Source organism: Indicator indicator, chromosome 20 (genome assembly GCF_027791375.1).
Source record: "Indicator indicator isolate 239-I01 chromosome 20, UM_Iind_1.1, whole genome shotgun sequence".
NCBI lineage: Eukaryota > Metazoa > Chordata > Aves > Piciformes > Indicatoridae > Indicator > Indicator indicator.
In genome coordinates this window covers 2,813,229-2,826,818 of record NC_072029.1, presented here as the reverse complement: position 1 = coordinate 2,826,818, position 13,590 = coordinate 2,813,229, and the positions used below count along the sequence as shown (strand labels likewise).

At 52.7% G+C, this 13,590-nt stretch overlaps 3 protein-coding genes across 4 annotated transcripts; 2 read left to right on the top strand and 1 right to left on the bottom strand.

The window, feature by feature from the left end:
• The first annotated feature begins 101 nt into the window (after window positions 1-101).
• Window positions 102-1,385, top strand: MRPL55 (mitochondrial ribosomal protein L55). The gene is made up of 4 exons (XM_054390187.1): window positions 102-119; window positions 618-748; window positions 952-1,141; window positions 1,218-1,385. Exons 2-4 carry the CDS (start codon window positions 723-725, stop codon window positions 1,359-1,361), a joined length of 360 nt encoding a protein of 119 aa, XP_054246162.1. The 5' UTR covers window positions 102-119; window positions 618-722; the 3' UTR covers window positions 1,362-1,385.
• A 1,638-nt stretch (window positions 1,386-3,023) lies between these two features.
• C20H1orf35 (chromosome 20 C1orf35 homolog) lies at window positions 3,024-7,279 on the top strand. The gene is made up of 8 exons (XM_054389950.1): window positions 3,024-3,117; window positions 3,243-3,396; window positions 4,315-4,360; window positions 4,470-4,552; window positions 4,682-4,754; window positions 5,267-5,346; window positions 5,607-5,747; window positions 7,015-7,279. Exons 1-8 carry the CDS (start codon window positions 3,024-3,026, stop codon window positions 7,277-7,279), a joined length of 936 nt encoding a protein of 311 aa, XP_054245925.1.
• A 3,186-nt stretch (window positions 7,280-10,465) lies between these two features.
• On the bottom strand, window positions 10,466-13,554 carry LOC128973809 (ADP-ribosylation factor 1-like). Of its 2 annotated transcripts, XM_054390249.1 has the most exons (4): window positions 13,382-13,554; window positions 12,667-12,777; window positions 11,740-11,864; window positions 10,466-10,712 (listed from the first exon to the last, which is right to left on the bottom strand). In XM_054390249.1, exons 1-4 carry the CDS (start codon window positions 13,527-13,529, stop codon window positions 10,551-10,553), a joined length of 546 nt encoding a protein of 181 aa, XP_054246224.1. In that variant the 5' UTR covers window positions 13,530-13,554; the 3' UTR covers window positions 10,466-10,550. The 2 variants fall into 2 exon arrangements, with proteins under 2 accessions (XP_054246224.1, XP_054246222.1); XM_054390247.1 differs by lacking the exon at window positions 12,667-12,777 and having other exon boundaries at window positions 13,382-13,529.
• Window positions 13,555-13,590: the final 36 nt, after the last annotated feature.

Genomic DNA, 13,590 nt, shown 5'->3' with positions numbered 1-13,590 from the left:
GGCCGGGAGGGGCAGGGGGGATCGATCCCAGCAATCCCTGCGCTCCCGCCGCGCTCCTTGACGTCACCCACAGAGGGCGGAGACCCGGAGGAGGAGGTGACGTGAGCGGCGGGTGGCGGGTCAGACCATAAGTGCGGGGTGGGGGGGTGATTGGAGGGGTCTGGGGGCGCCTGGGGCTGAACCATGATGGGGATCGGGGGGGGCTGTGGCGAGGGGATGCCTTGGGCCGAACCGCAGCGCCTTGCGGGGAGCCGGGAGGATGCGGGGAGAGAGGCAACCTGGCCTGAACCATTGCGGGGCGGAACGGGAGGGGCTGTCGAGGGCTGAACCACATTGGAGGTGTGGAGGGGGCATCGTGGGGAGAATGAACCACGATTAAGAATGAGGGAATGATGATGAGGGATGAACACAACATGGGGGTGATTTTTGGGGTCCCATCATAGAGACGAATCATGATTTAGGGGGTCCCGTCATGGGGATGTACCATGGTTGGGATGGGGGGAGCTATCCTGGGGAGCCATCGTGGGTGGGAGCAAAAGGGCACCACGGTTGAGCTGATCACGATGGCAGCCTGGGTGTCTGCACCATGATGAGGACATGAGGCTGTCATCCCATAGCCAGCCCAGGAGAGCTCCTTGTACACCAAGGGTGTCCCCAGGAGGCTGCCTCACCATCTGCTGGAGTCCTTTGTGGAGGACCCAGCCTCATTTGTTCGCACTAAGATGGCAGCTGCAAGCTGGGCACTGAGGTAAGCATGGTGTGGGTGGAGATGCTCTCACCCAGGAGAGCATCTGAGCTCTTCAGCAGGAACCAGGAGAGCAGCTGGGTCCTTCAGCAGGAGCCTCAGTGGAGCTGGGGTTTGTGGTGGAGGTTTGTATCCTCCATCATTTAACCCACTATGATGACATCTCATGATCCTGACCAACTGTGGTGCCCTTTGCTTCCCTCCAGCACCCTGCGTCTGGACACCATCCCCAGGCTGCTGCCACCCATCACCACCTCCATCCGCAGCAACTCCAACCGTGCCTCCATTTCCCACCTCCACCGGCAGCATTATGGCCGGCTCTACCCTGTCCTCCTGGTCAAGACTGACGGCTCCACCATCCACCTCCGCTACAAGGAGCCAAAGAGGATCCTCATGGTGAGGCAAGAGGCTGCTGGGGCAGGCTTGGCGTGAGGTGAGGCCCCAGGGTGAGCCTGATGCTGTTCCCCCACAGCTGCCCCTGGACAGCAGCACGCTGCCCGAGGCGGAGCGCAAGGCCCGCCTGCGGCGGCAGTTCCCCAGCAAGCCCAAGGCTGAGCTAGAGGAGACCTTCGAGAGCATCGACTTGGACACCTACAAGAAGTTCTGGAAGAAATGAGGATGTAGAATAAAGTTTTCAATAAAGGCAAGAAATGAGTTACAGAATGACAGAGTGATGGGGGCTGGAAGGGACCTCTGCAGGTCTAGCCCTGCTAAAGCAGGGTCACGCAGGTGCTTGGGATCACAGTGTCCACACAGGTTTGGAATCTCTCCAAAGAAAGAGACTCCACAACCTCTCTGGGCAGCCTGGGCCAGGGCTCCAGAACCCTCACACCAAAGAACTTTCTCCTCATCTTCAAGTGAAACCTCTTGGGTTCCAATTTGTGCCCACTGATCCTTGTCCTGTTGAGTGGCATCACTGAAAAGAGTCTGGCCCCATCTTCTTGCTCCCTACCCCTTAGCTCTTGCTGAGCATTGAGAAGAGCCCTGCTCAGGCTGCTCCAGGCTCAGCAGCCCCAGGTCTCAGCCTTCCTTCTTCACAGAGATGCTGCAGGTCCCTCAGCATCTTCATAGCCTCTGCTGGACTCTGCATAGTTCCCTGTTGAACTGGGGAACCCAGAATTGGACTCACTCCTCCAGATGTGGCCTCTTTAGGGCAGAGTAGAGGGGAAGGAGAACCTCCCTTGCCCTGCTGGTCACACTCCGCTGAATGCACCCCAGGAGACCATCGGCACTCTTTGCCATGAGACCGCATTGGTGGCTCATGGGCAGCTTGCCGTCCCCCAGCACTCCCAGGTCCGTCTCCCCAGGGCAACTTCGCAGCAGGTCAGCGCCTCTCCCGTGCTGGTGAAGGGGGTTATTGCTCTCCATGGGCAGGATTCTCCACTTGCCCTTGTTCAGCTTCCTGAACTCGCCCTGGCGCAGCTCCGTGGAGGGTATTTTGCCTGACTTCGGTCACGGGGGTGACAGCGCTGCTCCCGCCCCCCTCCGCCCGCCCTGTGCCGGCAGTGGCAGCGGCAGCGGCAGTATCACCCCCTCGCAGCTGAGCGCGGTGGTAGCGGCCGCAGGCTGGGCGGGAGGGAGCGTGAGCCGCGCGGAGCGCGAGGTGCGTGGTGGGGGCGAGGGGGGAAGCCGGGGGTGCAGAGGGTAGGGTGGGGGCGTTGGTGGTCCTGCGGTTGGCAGCCGTCTTCTTCTGACCTCCCCCCACCGTGGGTACAGGCTCAGGGTGTACAGTGACCCCCGGGGAGCGCGGTCACGCTTCCCCCCAGGACGTGCGCCCCCCATCCCTCCCGCAGGGTGAGCAGCTGCCCTCCAGGACGGGAAACCATCCCCTTACAACCATCCCCCCGGGAGTGCAGCCACCCCCCAGCCCTGCAGCCACCCCCACAGGACGTGCAGCCTCCCCCCCAGCCCTGCAACCACCCCCACAGGACGTGCAGCCACCCCCCAGCCCTACAGCCACCCCCACAGGACGTGCAGCCTCCCCCCCAGCACTGCAAGCACTCCCTCGGGACTTGGCAACTGTACCCCTCCATTTCTGGGTTCTGCAGCTTCTCCCACCCATCCCAGCCTCCACATCCCTCGCCAGGACTGTCCTTACCCAACCAAGTTTTGGAAGGGGACCCATTTGCTTACCCCCACCTTCTGGAGATTTCCCCCTGGGGTTGCAAAGAGGAGCTGTGGGAGGGGGCACACAACAAACCTGGGACGTAACCCCCACGTCCAACCCTTTGCAGGTCACCAGCACCCCGGCTGTGACACCACTGTGGGGTCTGGCACCATGTTTGGCTCATCCCGAGGCGGGGTCCGGGGGGGTCAGGACCAGTTCAGCTGGGAGGATGTCAAGACAGACAAACAGCGTGAGAACTACCTCGGTAAGGGCTCACCTTGGCCAGCCACCCTGCTTGTCCCCTCCCTTCCTGTCCCCCAACACAGTTTTGGGGTCCAAACGGAGTGGTTTAGGTGCGAGGACATTTGCTGGGGTCTTGCTCTCCGACAGGGAACTCCCTGATGGCACCAGTGGGCCGGTGGCAGAAGGGGAAGGACCTGACCTGGTATGCCAAGGGCAAGAAGGAGACAGCCACGCCGATGTCCCGTGAGGAGGAGCTGGCTGCTGTCCGCCTGGCTGAGCAGGAGGCCATGATGGCAGCCCTGTGAGTCTACACCCCAAAAATACAGGGTGCAAAACATCACCCCTCCATACCCAGTTTTCACAGAATCCCAGCATGGTGGGGGATGGAAGAGACCTCTGGAGATCATCCAGTCCAACCTCCCTGCTAAAGTAGAGGCACCCACAGCAGGTTGCCCAGGGTCATAATATCCAAGTGGGTTTGGAATCTCTCTAGAGACTCCACAAACTCTCTGGGTAGCCTGGGCCAGGGCTCCAGCACTCTTACACCAAAGAACTTTCTCTTCAGATGGAACCTTCTGTGTTCAAGTTTGTGCCCATTGCCCCTTGTCACTGGGCACCACTGGTAAGAGTCTGGCCTGATCCTCATGCTCCCTGCCCTTTAGCTCTTGCTGAGCACTGGGAAGATCCGCTCTGGGTCTGCTCTTCTCCAGACTCAGCCTTTCCTCCTCACAGAGATGCTTCAAGCCCCTCAGCATCTTTGTAGCCTCTGCTGGACTCTCTCCAGTAGTTCCCTGTTGAACTGGGTAGCCCAGAACTGGACCCAGTCCTCCAGATGTGGTCTCACTAGGGCAGAGTAGAAGAGAAGAACCTCTCTTGCCCTGCTGGCCACACTCCATGCACCCCAGGAGGCCATTGGCCTTCCTGGCCACAAGAGCACATTGCTGGCTCATGGTGAACTTTTTGTTCCCCAGCAGTCTTAGGAGCTGGAGCTAGGAACTCCTTCTCCATGGAGCTGCTTTCCAGCAGGTCACTCCTTACCTGTACTGGTGTAGGGAGTTATTCCATCCCAGGTACAGGACTCTACACTTGCCCTTGCTGAACTTCATGAGGTTTTCCTCCACCCAACTTCAGTCTGGCCAGGTCCCTTGGAATGGCAGCACAGCCTGATGGGGGGAGCAGCCACTCCTCCCAGTTGTGCATCAACATTTTGGCTTTATAGGGGCTACAAGAACGTGAAGAGGCAACCCACTGGCCTCAGCAAGGAGGTAAGAGGGGCACCACGTGTTCCGCCAGCATCACCCCATGCCAGTGTCCCCATCCTTGGCTCTAGTTAACTTCTGTGAGGGTCACAGGACATTCTCCCCCCACACACAGGACCTAGCTGAGGTGTGCAAGAGGGATGCTGCTGAACGGGACGAGAAGGACGTGGACCGCCTGGTGGGCTTGGGCAGCTCCGGGTACTTGGTTTTGGTGGTGGTGGGGGAGAGATCCTCACACCAAAACAGCTCATTTTCAGGGCAATTCAGTTTGTTTTGGCATTTTACTGCTGCTTTGTTTGTTGTATTTCTCATTTTGTGATGTCTCAGTGGCAGTGCTGGGCGGTTGATGCTCTCCAAGGAGGACAAGGAGGCAGCCAAGATGGGGCTCTCGGTCTTCACGGTAGGGTCACATCTTCCTGATGAGGAAAATGGATGGAAAAAGGCAAAATATCCCTGCCCTGCCCTGCCCTGCCCTGCCCTCAGGATGCTTTGGTTAAAACTCAACCTGGTGGTTATAGTACAGAGACCTGCAAGAGTTGAATTTTTATTTTTTACCCAATCTAATTGAATTTTTACTTAATTATCTTCAAAATTTCATTTCATTTTAATTTTCTGAATTGGGTTTAATTTTCACTAATGCTATTTTTTTCCCCAAGGGCAATTTAATTTTTATTTCTTTCCAATTACATTGAACTCATTTTTTCCAAATGACTTTTTTTTTTTTCAAATCACATTTTTTTTAATTGAGTTTTAATTATTTCTTTCCAAATTCAGCTTCATTTTTATTTCATTTCAATTCTTTTTTCCTGAATTCATGTTAATTTTCAAAGCAAGGAAGCCCCTTTTTCTTGTAATTTCAAGCTACAAGCTCATGGACTCATGCTGTATTTTCACCTTCTCTTCCAACCTTAGCACCAGAAAGTCTCCAGCAGCCCTGAGACATCCACCTCCAAGAAGAAGCTGGAGAAGGAGGAGAAGGTGGAGGAGAAAAGGTGAGAACAGGGAGCAGCAATTTGGTGGGAAACCACTAGAAATGGCCTATTTTAGGGAGGTAAATGCTTCTATGTCTCCTGAACCACCTTCCAACCCTCTGCTTTGCCCCTAAAACCTATTTTTATTCTTTGACTGAGAGCTTCACCTTTGGCCAAGGAGGGAGATGGTGGGGGTGTGTGTGTGAGAGGGATGGACGTGAGATTTGGAGAAGCCAGAGGGATGTGCAGGGCAGGGATCCTCATTGGGCTCTTCCCTGCAGACCAGAAAGTGGCAAGAAATCCAAAAAGGAGAAAAAGAAGAAGAAAAAGAAGAAACAGAAGAAGGAGAAGAAGAAAGACAAGCATCACAAGAAGGATGCTGCCCCATCATCCTCCGATTCTTCTCCAGAACGAGATGAGAGGTAGCTGGGTTGGGGTGGGGGCTGAGCCCTGGTCATGGGGCACCATTGGCTGGGAAACTGGGATGGGGTCTCAGCAGAGCAGAGCAGAGGGGCAAAATCCCCTCTCTCCACCTGCATCCAGGATGTTGTTGCTTCTGGGCTGTGAGAGCACATTACAGAATCACAGAATTCTAGGGGCTGGAAGGGACCTCAAAAGCTCACCCAGTCCAACCCCCCTGCCAGAGCAGGGTCACCTAGAGCAGATCACACAGGAACACATCCAGGTGGGTCTTGAATATCTCCAGAGAAAGGGATCTGACATTGCCAGATGATGCTGAGCTCCTCGTCAACCAACACCCCCCAGTCCTCCACAGGGCTGCTCTCAATCCCTTCATCTCCCAGCCTGGATTGATACCAGAGATTGTCCCAACCCATGTGCAGGACCTTGCACTTGGTCTTGTTGAACCTCAGGAGGTTCACCCAGGCCCACTTCTCAAGCCTGTCAAGGTCCTTCTGGATAACCCTTCCCTCCAGCATGTTGACTACACCACCCAGCTTGGTGTCACCTGCAGACTCTGAGGGTGTCCTTTTGGTCCCACTGTCCATGTCACCGACCAAGATGTTAAACTAATCCAAACACCATTTTTTCACCCCCATAATCCCCTCATTGGTGTCCCCAGTGTCCCTTCTGGCTCTTACCCCTCCATCCAGCAGGAGTAGGGAGGGGTTTGTTCCCTTGTGCTCGGCTCTGGTGAGGCCACACCTTGAGTATTGTGTCCAGTTTTGGGCACTTCAATACAAGAGAGATGTGGAGGTGCTGGAGCCAGTGCAGGGGAGGGCAAGGAGGCTGTGAAGGGCCTGGAGAATAAATCTGATGAAGAGAGACTGAAGGAGCTGGGGATGGTTAGTGTGAAACAGAGGAGGCTGAGGGAAGACCTTATGGCTCTCTACAGCTACCTTAAAGGACATTGTAGAGAGGCTGCTGCAGGTCTCTTCTCACAGGTAATTAGTGGTAGAAAAGAAGGAATGGTCTCAAGCTGTGACTGGGTAGGTTTAGGCTGGACATTAGGAAATTTTTTTTGCCATCAAGAGTGGTCAGGCATTGAAATGTGCTGCCCAGGGAGGTGGTGGAGTCCCCAGGCCTGGATGTGTTTCAGGGTGGTCTGGCTGTGGTGCCTGGGGCTGTGGTTTAGGGGTGACCCTTGCAGAGCAGGATTCTGGGCTGGGCTTGGTGATCCTGAGGGGCTCTTCCAACCTGAATGTTGCTGTGGTTCTGTGATCCCCACAGGCACCACCGGAGGAAATCCCACCCCGAGAGACGCCCTGAGCCCTCACGGCGTGACCAGCAGCGTGGGCACGACACAGACTCCTCTGCCAGCAGCTCAGGCTCTGGCTGCAGCCCCTCCCAGCGCCCTGCCCCTCGGCAGAGCCGCAGCCGGGACGCCCGCAGCTGGCACCCATCCCCGCGGCACAAGGGCAGGAAGAGGAGCAGGAGCAGGTCCCCCCCAGCCCGTGGGGTCCGGCAGCGCCACGACACCGACTCAGAGGGTTGAGATGGAGGGGAGGGTTCTGGGGAGGTCTCACAGGAGTTGTCTGGGTTTTAAGGTTATTTCGTTAAAAAAGAGCTGCTGTGGTTGCTGGGGCTGGGCCTGGCACTGGGTGGTGCCAGTGCTCCCCTTCCCTGCCTGCAGCTCCTGCCTTCAACCCCAGGGCAGCACCAGCAGCTCCCCAGCTGTTGTCCCCAGCCATGGTGGGGGACAGAAGGTGCCTGTCCACCCTTCTTGCTCCCTTCCAGGGATTTCTCCCTTCCTGGATTTCTCCTTCCAGGTGTGATGTAGCACAGAGGATGCTGTGGGGTGGGTACTGAGATGGCTGCAGCTGTGACGCTGGAAATGCTGCAGATGCTTCATGGTTGTGTAAAGAGACTTTGGATGCAGTTAATTATTATTAATTATTATTTTTAATACCTTCTTTCAGTGCCTCTGAGTAACTTGTCAGCAAAGTGGCTGAAGGGGAGTTTCTTTCCTTAAACACTTGAGTTCATCATCTGCCAAATAAAACCTGGGGCTTCGTGCACTGCTGGGAGGGTTTTGCATCTTGGACCTGGTGGCTTTATGATGGGCAGGCTGTGGGGCTCTCCATGGGGCCACCTCTGCTGTTCATAGAGTGTTGGATGCTTTTCATGTCACAAGATTGTTCTCTGGGGGGTAGTGGGTGCTCCCCATGGGGCTAGACGTGCTCTTTGTGGAGGAGTGATGCCCTCCATGGGCTACAGGTGCCCTCAGAGGGTTATGGATGTTCTTCATGGGGTGGTAGGCTCTTCATATGGGGCTACAGGTGCTCTCTGTGATGTCCTCTATGGGCTGTGGGTGTTCTCCACAGGGTGATGTGCTCCCCCATGGTGCCACACCTGCTTTCCATAGGGCTATGCATGCTTTACATGGAGCAGTGATGCCCTCCATGGGCTTTGGGGTGCTCTTTGGATGTTGGTCTTCTCCACAGGGTGATGTGAGACGTGCTCCCTGTGCTTTGCACAGGGCTGCAGATGTCCTCCATGGGCTGTAGGTGATTTCCAAGAGTCATGGGTGTTCCTCATAGGTTGATGTGCTTCACATGGGGAATCACAGAGGTTCCATGGGGCACACACACGTGAGCAGAGGAGCACTCAAGACCCCACCTTGGGACCCCCAGGAGAGGGCAAAGCTCTGGTCAGGCTGCCCCAAGGTGGCATTCCCCTCATCTTGTCCCAGAAAAGCTTTTAACTCAGACAGACCCAGGCAGGAGCTGCTGTGTCCCTGGTGGAATGTCAAGTGGAGGTGGCTCCATCACCCCCAGACTCCTGTGGGATGGCAGAAAAACACCACAGGGAAGTTCACACCATGGAGCTTGTCTCTGTGTCCCCTGTGGGGATGAAGCAGCCCACCCCCTGTGGGAACAAGTACTTCTCTGGCTCCAAATTGGGGAAAATCAGGAACTTTGAGAATCAGGCAGCTATGGTCAAGGGTGATAAATGTTGAAAATGGCTTTTTTTTTTTTTTTTTTTTTTTTTTTAATTAAAACAAAGGAAACTGCCCTAATTCAAGGCAGCAAGGAGAGCCTCTGAAGTACTTCCTCAGCACCTTCTGTAGGTGTTTGTCCTGGTCTGGTCCACCCCATGGTGGGGCTGGGAGCAGCAAGCTCATCCAAGATTTTAACCCCCCAAACATGAAAGGGGAATTTGACATCAATAAACAGAAATATTGATCCAGCTGGAAAGGGTTGTCCCAAGCAACCCCGGATCGGGCATCAGCAGCTGCCCAAGAGGCCGTGCGGAGCACAAGGGCCTCGTTTGTGTCCTTACTGATGCAATTTCTCCTGTCTGAGACAGGGGGTTTGTGTGTCTGGGTGGACAAAAGCCCTGGGTGGGGACACACACGGTGGAACTGGGGTGTTGAGCTGAAATAAAGCTCCTCTGTCCCCTTCCCCTCCCTGGCTGCCAGCACGTGCTTAACCCCACCGATGCGGGCAGCGAGAGATGATGCAGAGAGGCTGCAAGCTCTGCCGATCCTCCACCCCAAGAGGAGGATTTTTTGGGGGAGTTTACAACCTCTTGGTAAGGTTTTCTTGGTCTGGGCAGCTGCAGCCCCAAATCCAGCCCGGGGACCCAGTGCATGGCCACCTGTGTAGCACAAGTGGGGTAGCCTGTGAGCTCCCTGGCTGGAGGTTCTGACCCGTCCTCACCAAGCTTGGGGCTGCTCTCTTGGGGCTTTTGCTCTAGTTGCAGATGTCCCTGCTGCCTGGAGAGGGGTTGGGATATATGACCTTTAGAGGTCCCTTCCAACACAAACCATTTTATGGCCCTTTGATCAGGCAGCAGCTCTTACCCCTTGCACTGTCTGAAGGAGGTACCTATGACTATTTCACTCTTAAAGCCAAGATGTGAGCAAAAGGGTTTTGAGGAACCCAGACAAGACAAAGGTACAGGCAGGCAAGCAGGAGTGAAGGAGCCCAGCCCCACCCCTGCACCAGAGCTGCCCAGCCCATTTATCTTCCTGACAAGCTGCTGTACCAGTTCCTGGGTGGACTGGGAAGGAACTGCACCAGCTGCAGCCTTCAGCCCTGTTTGCTCTTTCCCCTGGGTGTGAACTGCCTCTTGCCTGGCTGAGCCCAGAGCCAAGCCTGTGCTGCCCTGAACAGAGGGCACAGCTACATGGCTCCCAAACCTAGCTAATCTCAGATAACATCAGCACATTCCCCATCTTTTCCTTCCTCTAGCCCCAGCCAGCAGCAAAGTTTGCTAATAGAGGAGCAGGATGGGGAGCATGGGAAGCAGGCCATGGCAGTGAGGGCACCACACAGCTTGGATGAAAACCATTACTTCAGAGGAGCCTTCCCACTGCTGATGGGGTTGGGATGTGTCACAGCGGGTTTTAGGGATGGGGCATGAGAGAAGTAGGTGTCTCTGCTCAGCAGAACAGTGACAGATGTCAGCAGAAGAGTTGGCCCTTCCTGTTCAATTCCCTCCCAGAAGAGGAACAGAGAAGTCCCACCCTAGTAAATATGCAAAGGTCCTGATTCAGAGCCTGAAATTCAAAGTAAGATGAAGAACTTCAAAAGAATCCTCTGAATTAGAGGTCTGAGATATTTGTCCACTACTACTCTTTAGTACCAAGAGAAGCTCAAGGACCAGACACAGGGCTCAGGAAGCCCTTGCTGGGAAGCATCTTTAAGTACAGAACTTTCTGCCTGTAGAGCTTAGGACTAGCAGAGTAAAGCGAAGGGCGAATAAGAGGAGGAAATAAAGAGGGAAGGGTGGAAGAAGAGGGAAGAGGAAGGTTGATGGTTTCATTTCTGGTTTCGGAGCTGATTGGACAACCAGTCCAGTCCTTCATAGAGACCGTCTCCACTAGTGGCACAGGTTGCCTGGATGTACCAGTTCCTGTGACGAAGAGAATGCAGTCCGAGTTTGTCTGTGATTTCTGCTGCATTCATCGCATTGGGCAGGTCCTGCAGAGAGGAACAAGAGTCAGTGGCTGCCCTGCTGGCTCACAACAAATGTCCAACTCCCTGAAGCACTTTTCATCAGCAGCTTTAAAGCCAGTAAAACAAAGTCAAGAGTTCTTGGAGCCTCTCCTTCACACAAACTCAGGGCATTCCTTCTAGGTTCAAGCTACTGAGAAAGCCTCAGAGCTTGAACATCACCATCAGCACCACCTATTACAGAACAGCTCATGTCAGAAGCTAGGCAGCTGATGTCTGGACTAAGTCATCAAGCCTCTCAGTGCTAACCCCAAACAGCTCACAATTCAAGGGCTGTTTAATGCAGTTTCCACTCAGGCAATGTTTTTGGCACTTGCAGGTATGAGCTAAACCAACTTTCACCATGAAATAACACCTGGCTTAGTGCTGCTTCTGTTTAGAGTCCACCTTCCCTATTCCTAGACAAGACTTAGGGCTTCTTCACCCTTCACAGCTGAGCCTGTGCCATCCATGAAGCAGGATGCTACTCCTGCTGTAAATTTACTACTCGTATTTAAGACCCTCAACATTTGGATTTAAGCTACCAGAGCCTTCACAAGCAACAGAAGGCAGAACTCTCATCTTGCTTTGTGGCTTGGAAGAGTAGAGCTCACAGGTCAACACAAGTATAGCGATGTCAGCCCAGTGCTTCCACCACCACCAGCAGTGCCTTCAAACACCTGAAGAGAATATTTCAGGGAGCTTCTTGCATTTCTCTGTTTGGAGGAAGCTTGGGCAGATGCTGTACTTGAGCCAAGCTGACCTTGAAACTCAAAGTGGAAGAATTCTTCCTTAAAACTGAAAAGAGAAGCATTCCTATCAGCCAGGACTCTTTAGAAGGATGCTCCTTTCAGAGGAGAACAGGGAAATTCAATCTATGGGTTTGCTGTCTTCAACAGAGCTGAACGGATCTTTACTGAGGGTTATCTACTATCACACTTGAAGACACAAAAGTCAAGTTCAAGCTCAAGCACTCACAAGCCTGTTTGGAGTTTTTACACCTTCTGGGGCATACCTGTTTGTTAGCAAACACTAATAACAAAGCATCGCAAAACTCAACATTTGACATCATTCTCATAAGCTCTTCTTTGGCCTCGCTCAGTCGCTCTCTGTCACTACTGTCAACCACAAAAATAAGACCTAGAAACAAGCAAACAGTCAGGATAGGCACACAGCACAAGTATTTACCAACAATCAGTACGTTTGAAGGTGAGAATGCAGTTTTGAAGGGAAAATAATGCAAAGCAATTCAGTATATATCAGCAAAACACCATTTTCTTTGGACTGTCATCTCATGTTGAGAAGTGTTTGAATCACTTGCCCTGGAGGGATTTAACAGATGTGTAGGTGAGGTTCTGAAGGGCATGGTTTAGTGGTGGGCTTGGTAGTGTTTGGATAATGGTTGGACTCAATCTTAAAGGTCTTTTTCAGCCTGAATGATTCCATGATTGCATGTCTGACAGGAAGTCTGGTCTTGCAGAAAGGTGCTGCTAGTTTGTGTTTCTGGTTTGGAACCTATCTACAAAACCACTTGATATTTTCCAAGGAGTAGCAACTCTTGAAAGCTTGTGACAGGACTCAGATGTGTGCACAGTCTGAAGGTGCAGCAGTGAAAGAAGTGAGAAACTCTCAACTCATGAGGCTGTTTGAGCCTGTAATGAAGACTCTGCTCTGAAGTGAAGGCAGAGCTGTGACACTGAGTGAAGATCAGCAGAATTCTGAGCTCACTCTGAGTCAGCTGGACAAGGCAGACTGGTTTCTGGGTGCCTTCCCATCCCTCTGTGAACCTACTACCCTAACAGAAGAGCCAGAGCAGCAAACAAACACAATCTTTTGAATAATAAATATTTCTATTCCCCTCTCAAGAAACTTGCAAAATTACCTTAGCGAGGACACAAAAAAAACCCCTTTTAGATTCTGTGATTTAAGCATTGGGACTCACCTTGTGTATTCTGGAAATAATGGCGCCAGAGTGGTCTGACCTTATCCTGGGAGCACACATCCCAGACTGTGAAGCTAATGTTCTTGTATTCTACTGTTTCCACATTGAAACCTAAAGCAGAAATTGTGGCACAAATCTCAGGTATGCATAACTAGTTTTGAACTTACTGTATTGACCAATTCTCACTTAGAATGCCATCATATCAAAAAAAAGAAAAATCTTAAAATTTAAATCTACTTTAAATGAGGAAAATGTACACTGAAGCCCTCAAAGCAGGCAAACAATGGGTTTGCTGGAACCCCGGCTCCCCACCACCACTGTGATCAAACTAATGAACACCTCTAATTGCTATTCATGCAGCTACACAATGCAGAGCAGATTTTGCTGCAAGACACCCTGGGCTTTCAGGATCACACATTTCTTGTGGCTTCTCAGTCTGATCTATTTGATGCCACAACATGCTCTGAGAAGGCAGACTGCCCTTCTGAGGCCCATAGAGGCTTCATCCACAAGTGACTGAAGACAGGGCATGGAGTGAAAAAGAGTCATGTAATCTCCTCCCACACCAGAACATTTGACTGTGCCACCTTTACACCATGGTTCCACCAAATGTTTGACAGTCAAGTCACTTAAATCAGAGCAGCAGCTATGATCCTGCTGCAAACAATACAACCCAAATCTCAAAGCATCAGTTAGAGAGGTGTAAAGCTCTTACCTATAGTAGGAATAGTAGTAACAGTTTCACCAAGTTTAAGCCGGTACAAAATAGTAGTCTTCCCTGCAGCATCCAGCCCAACCATTAGCAACCTTATCTCTTTTCTGCCAAAAAGGCCTTTGAAGAGGTTTGCAAAAATATTTCCCATCTTAGAGATATGTTCTCACTGGCCAGTGAAGTCTAGAGGAAAAGAGTCACAATATCACTCA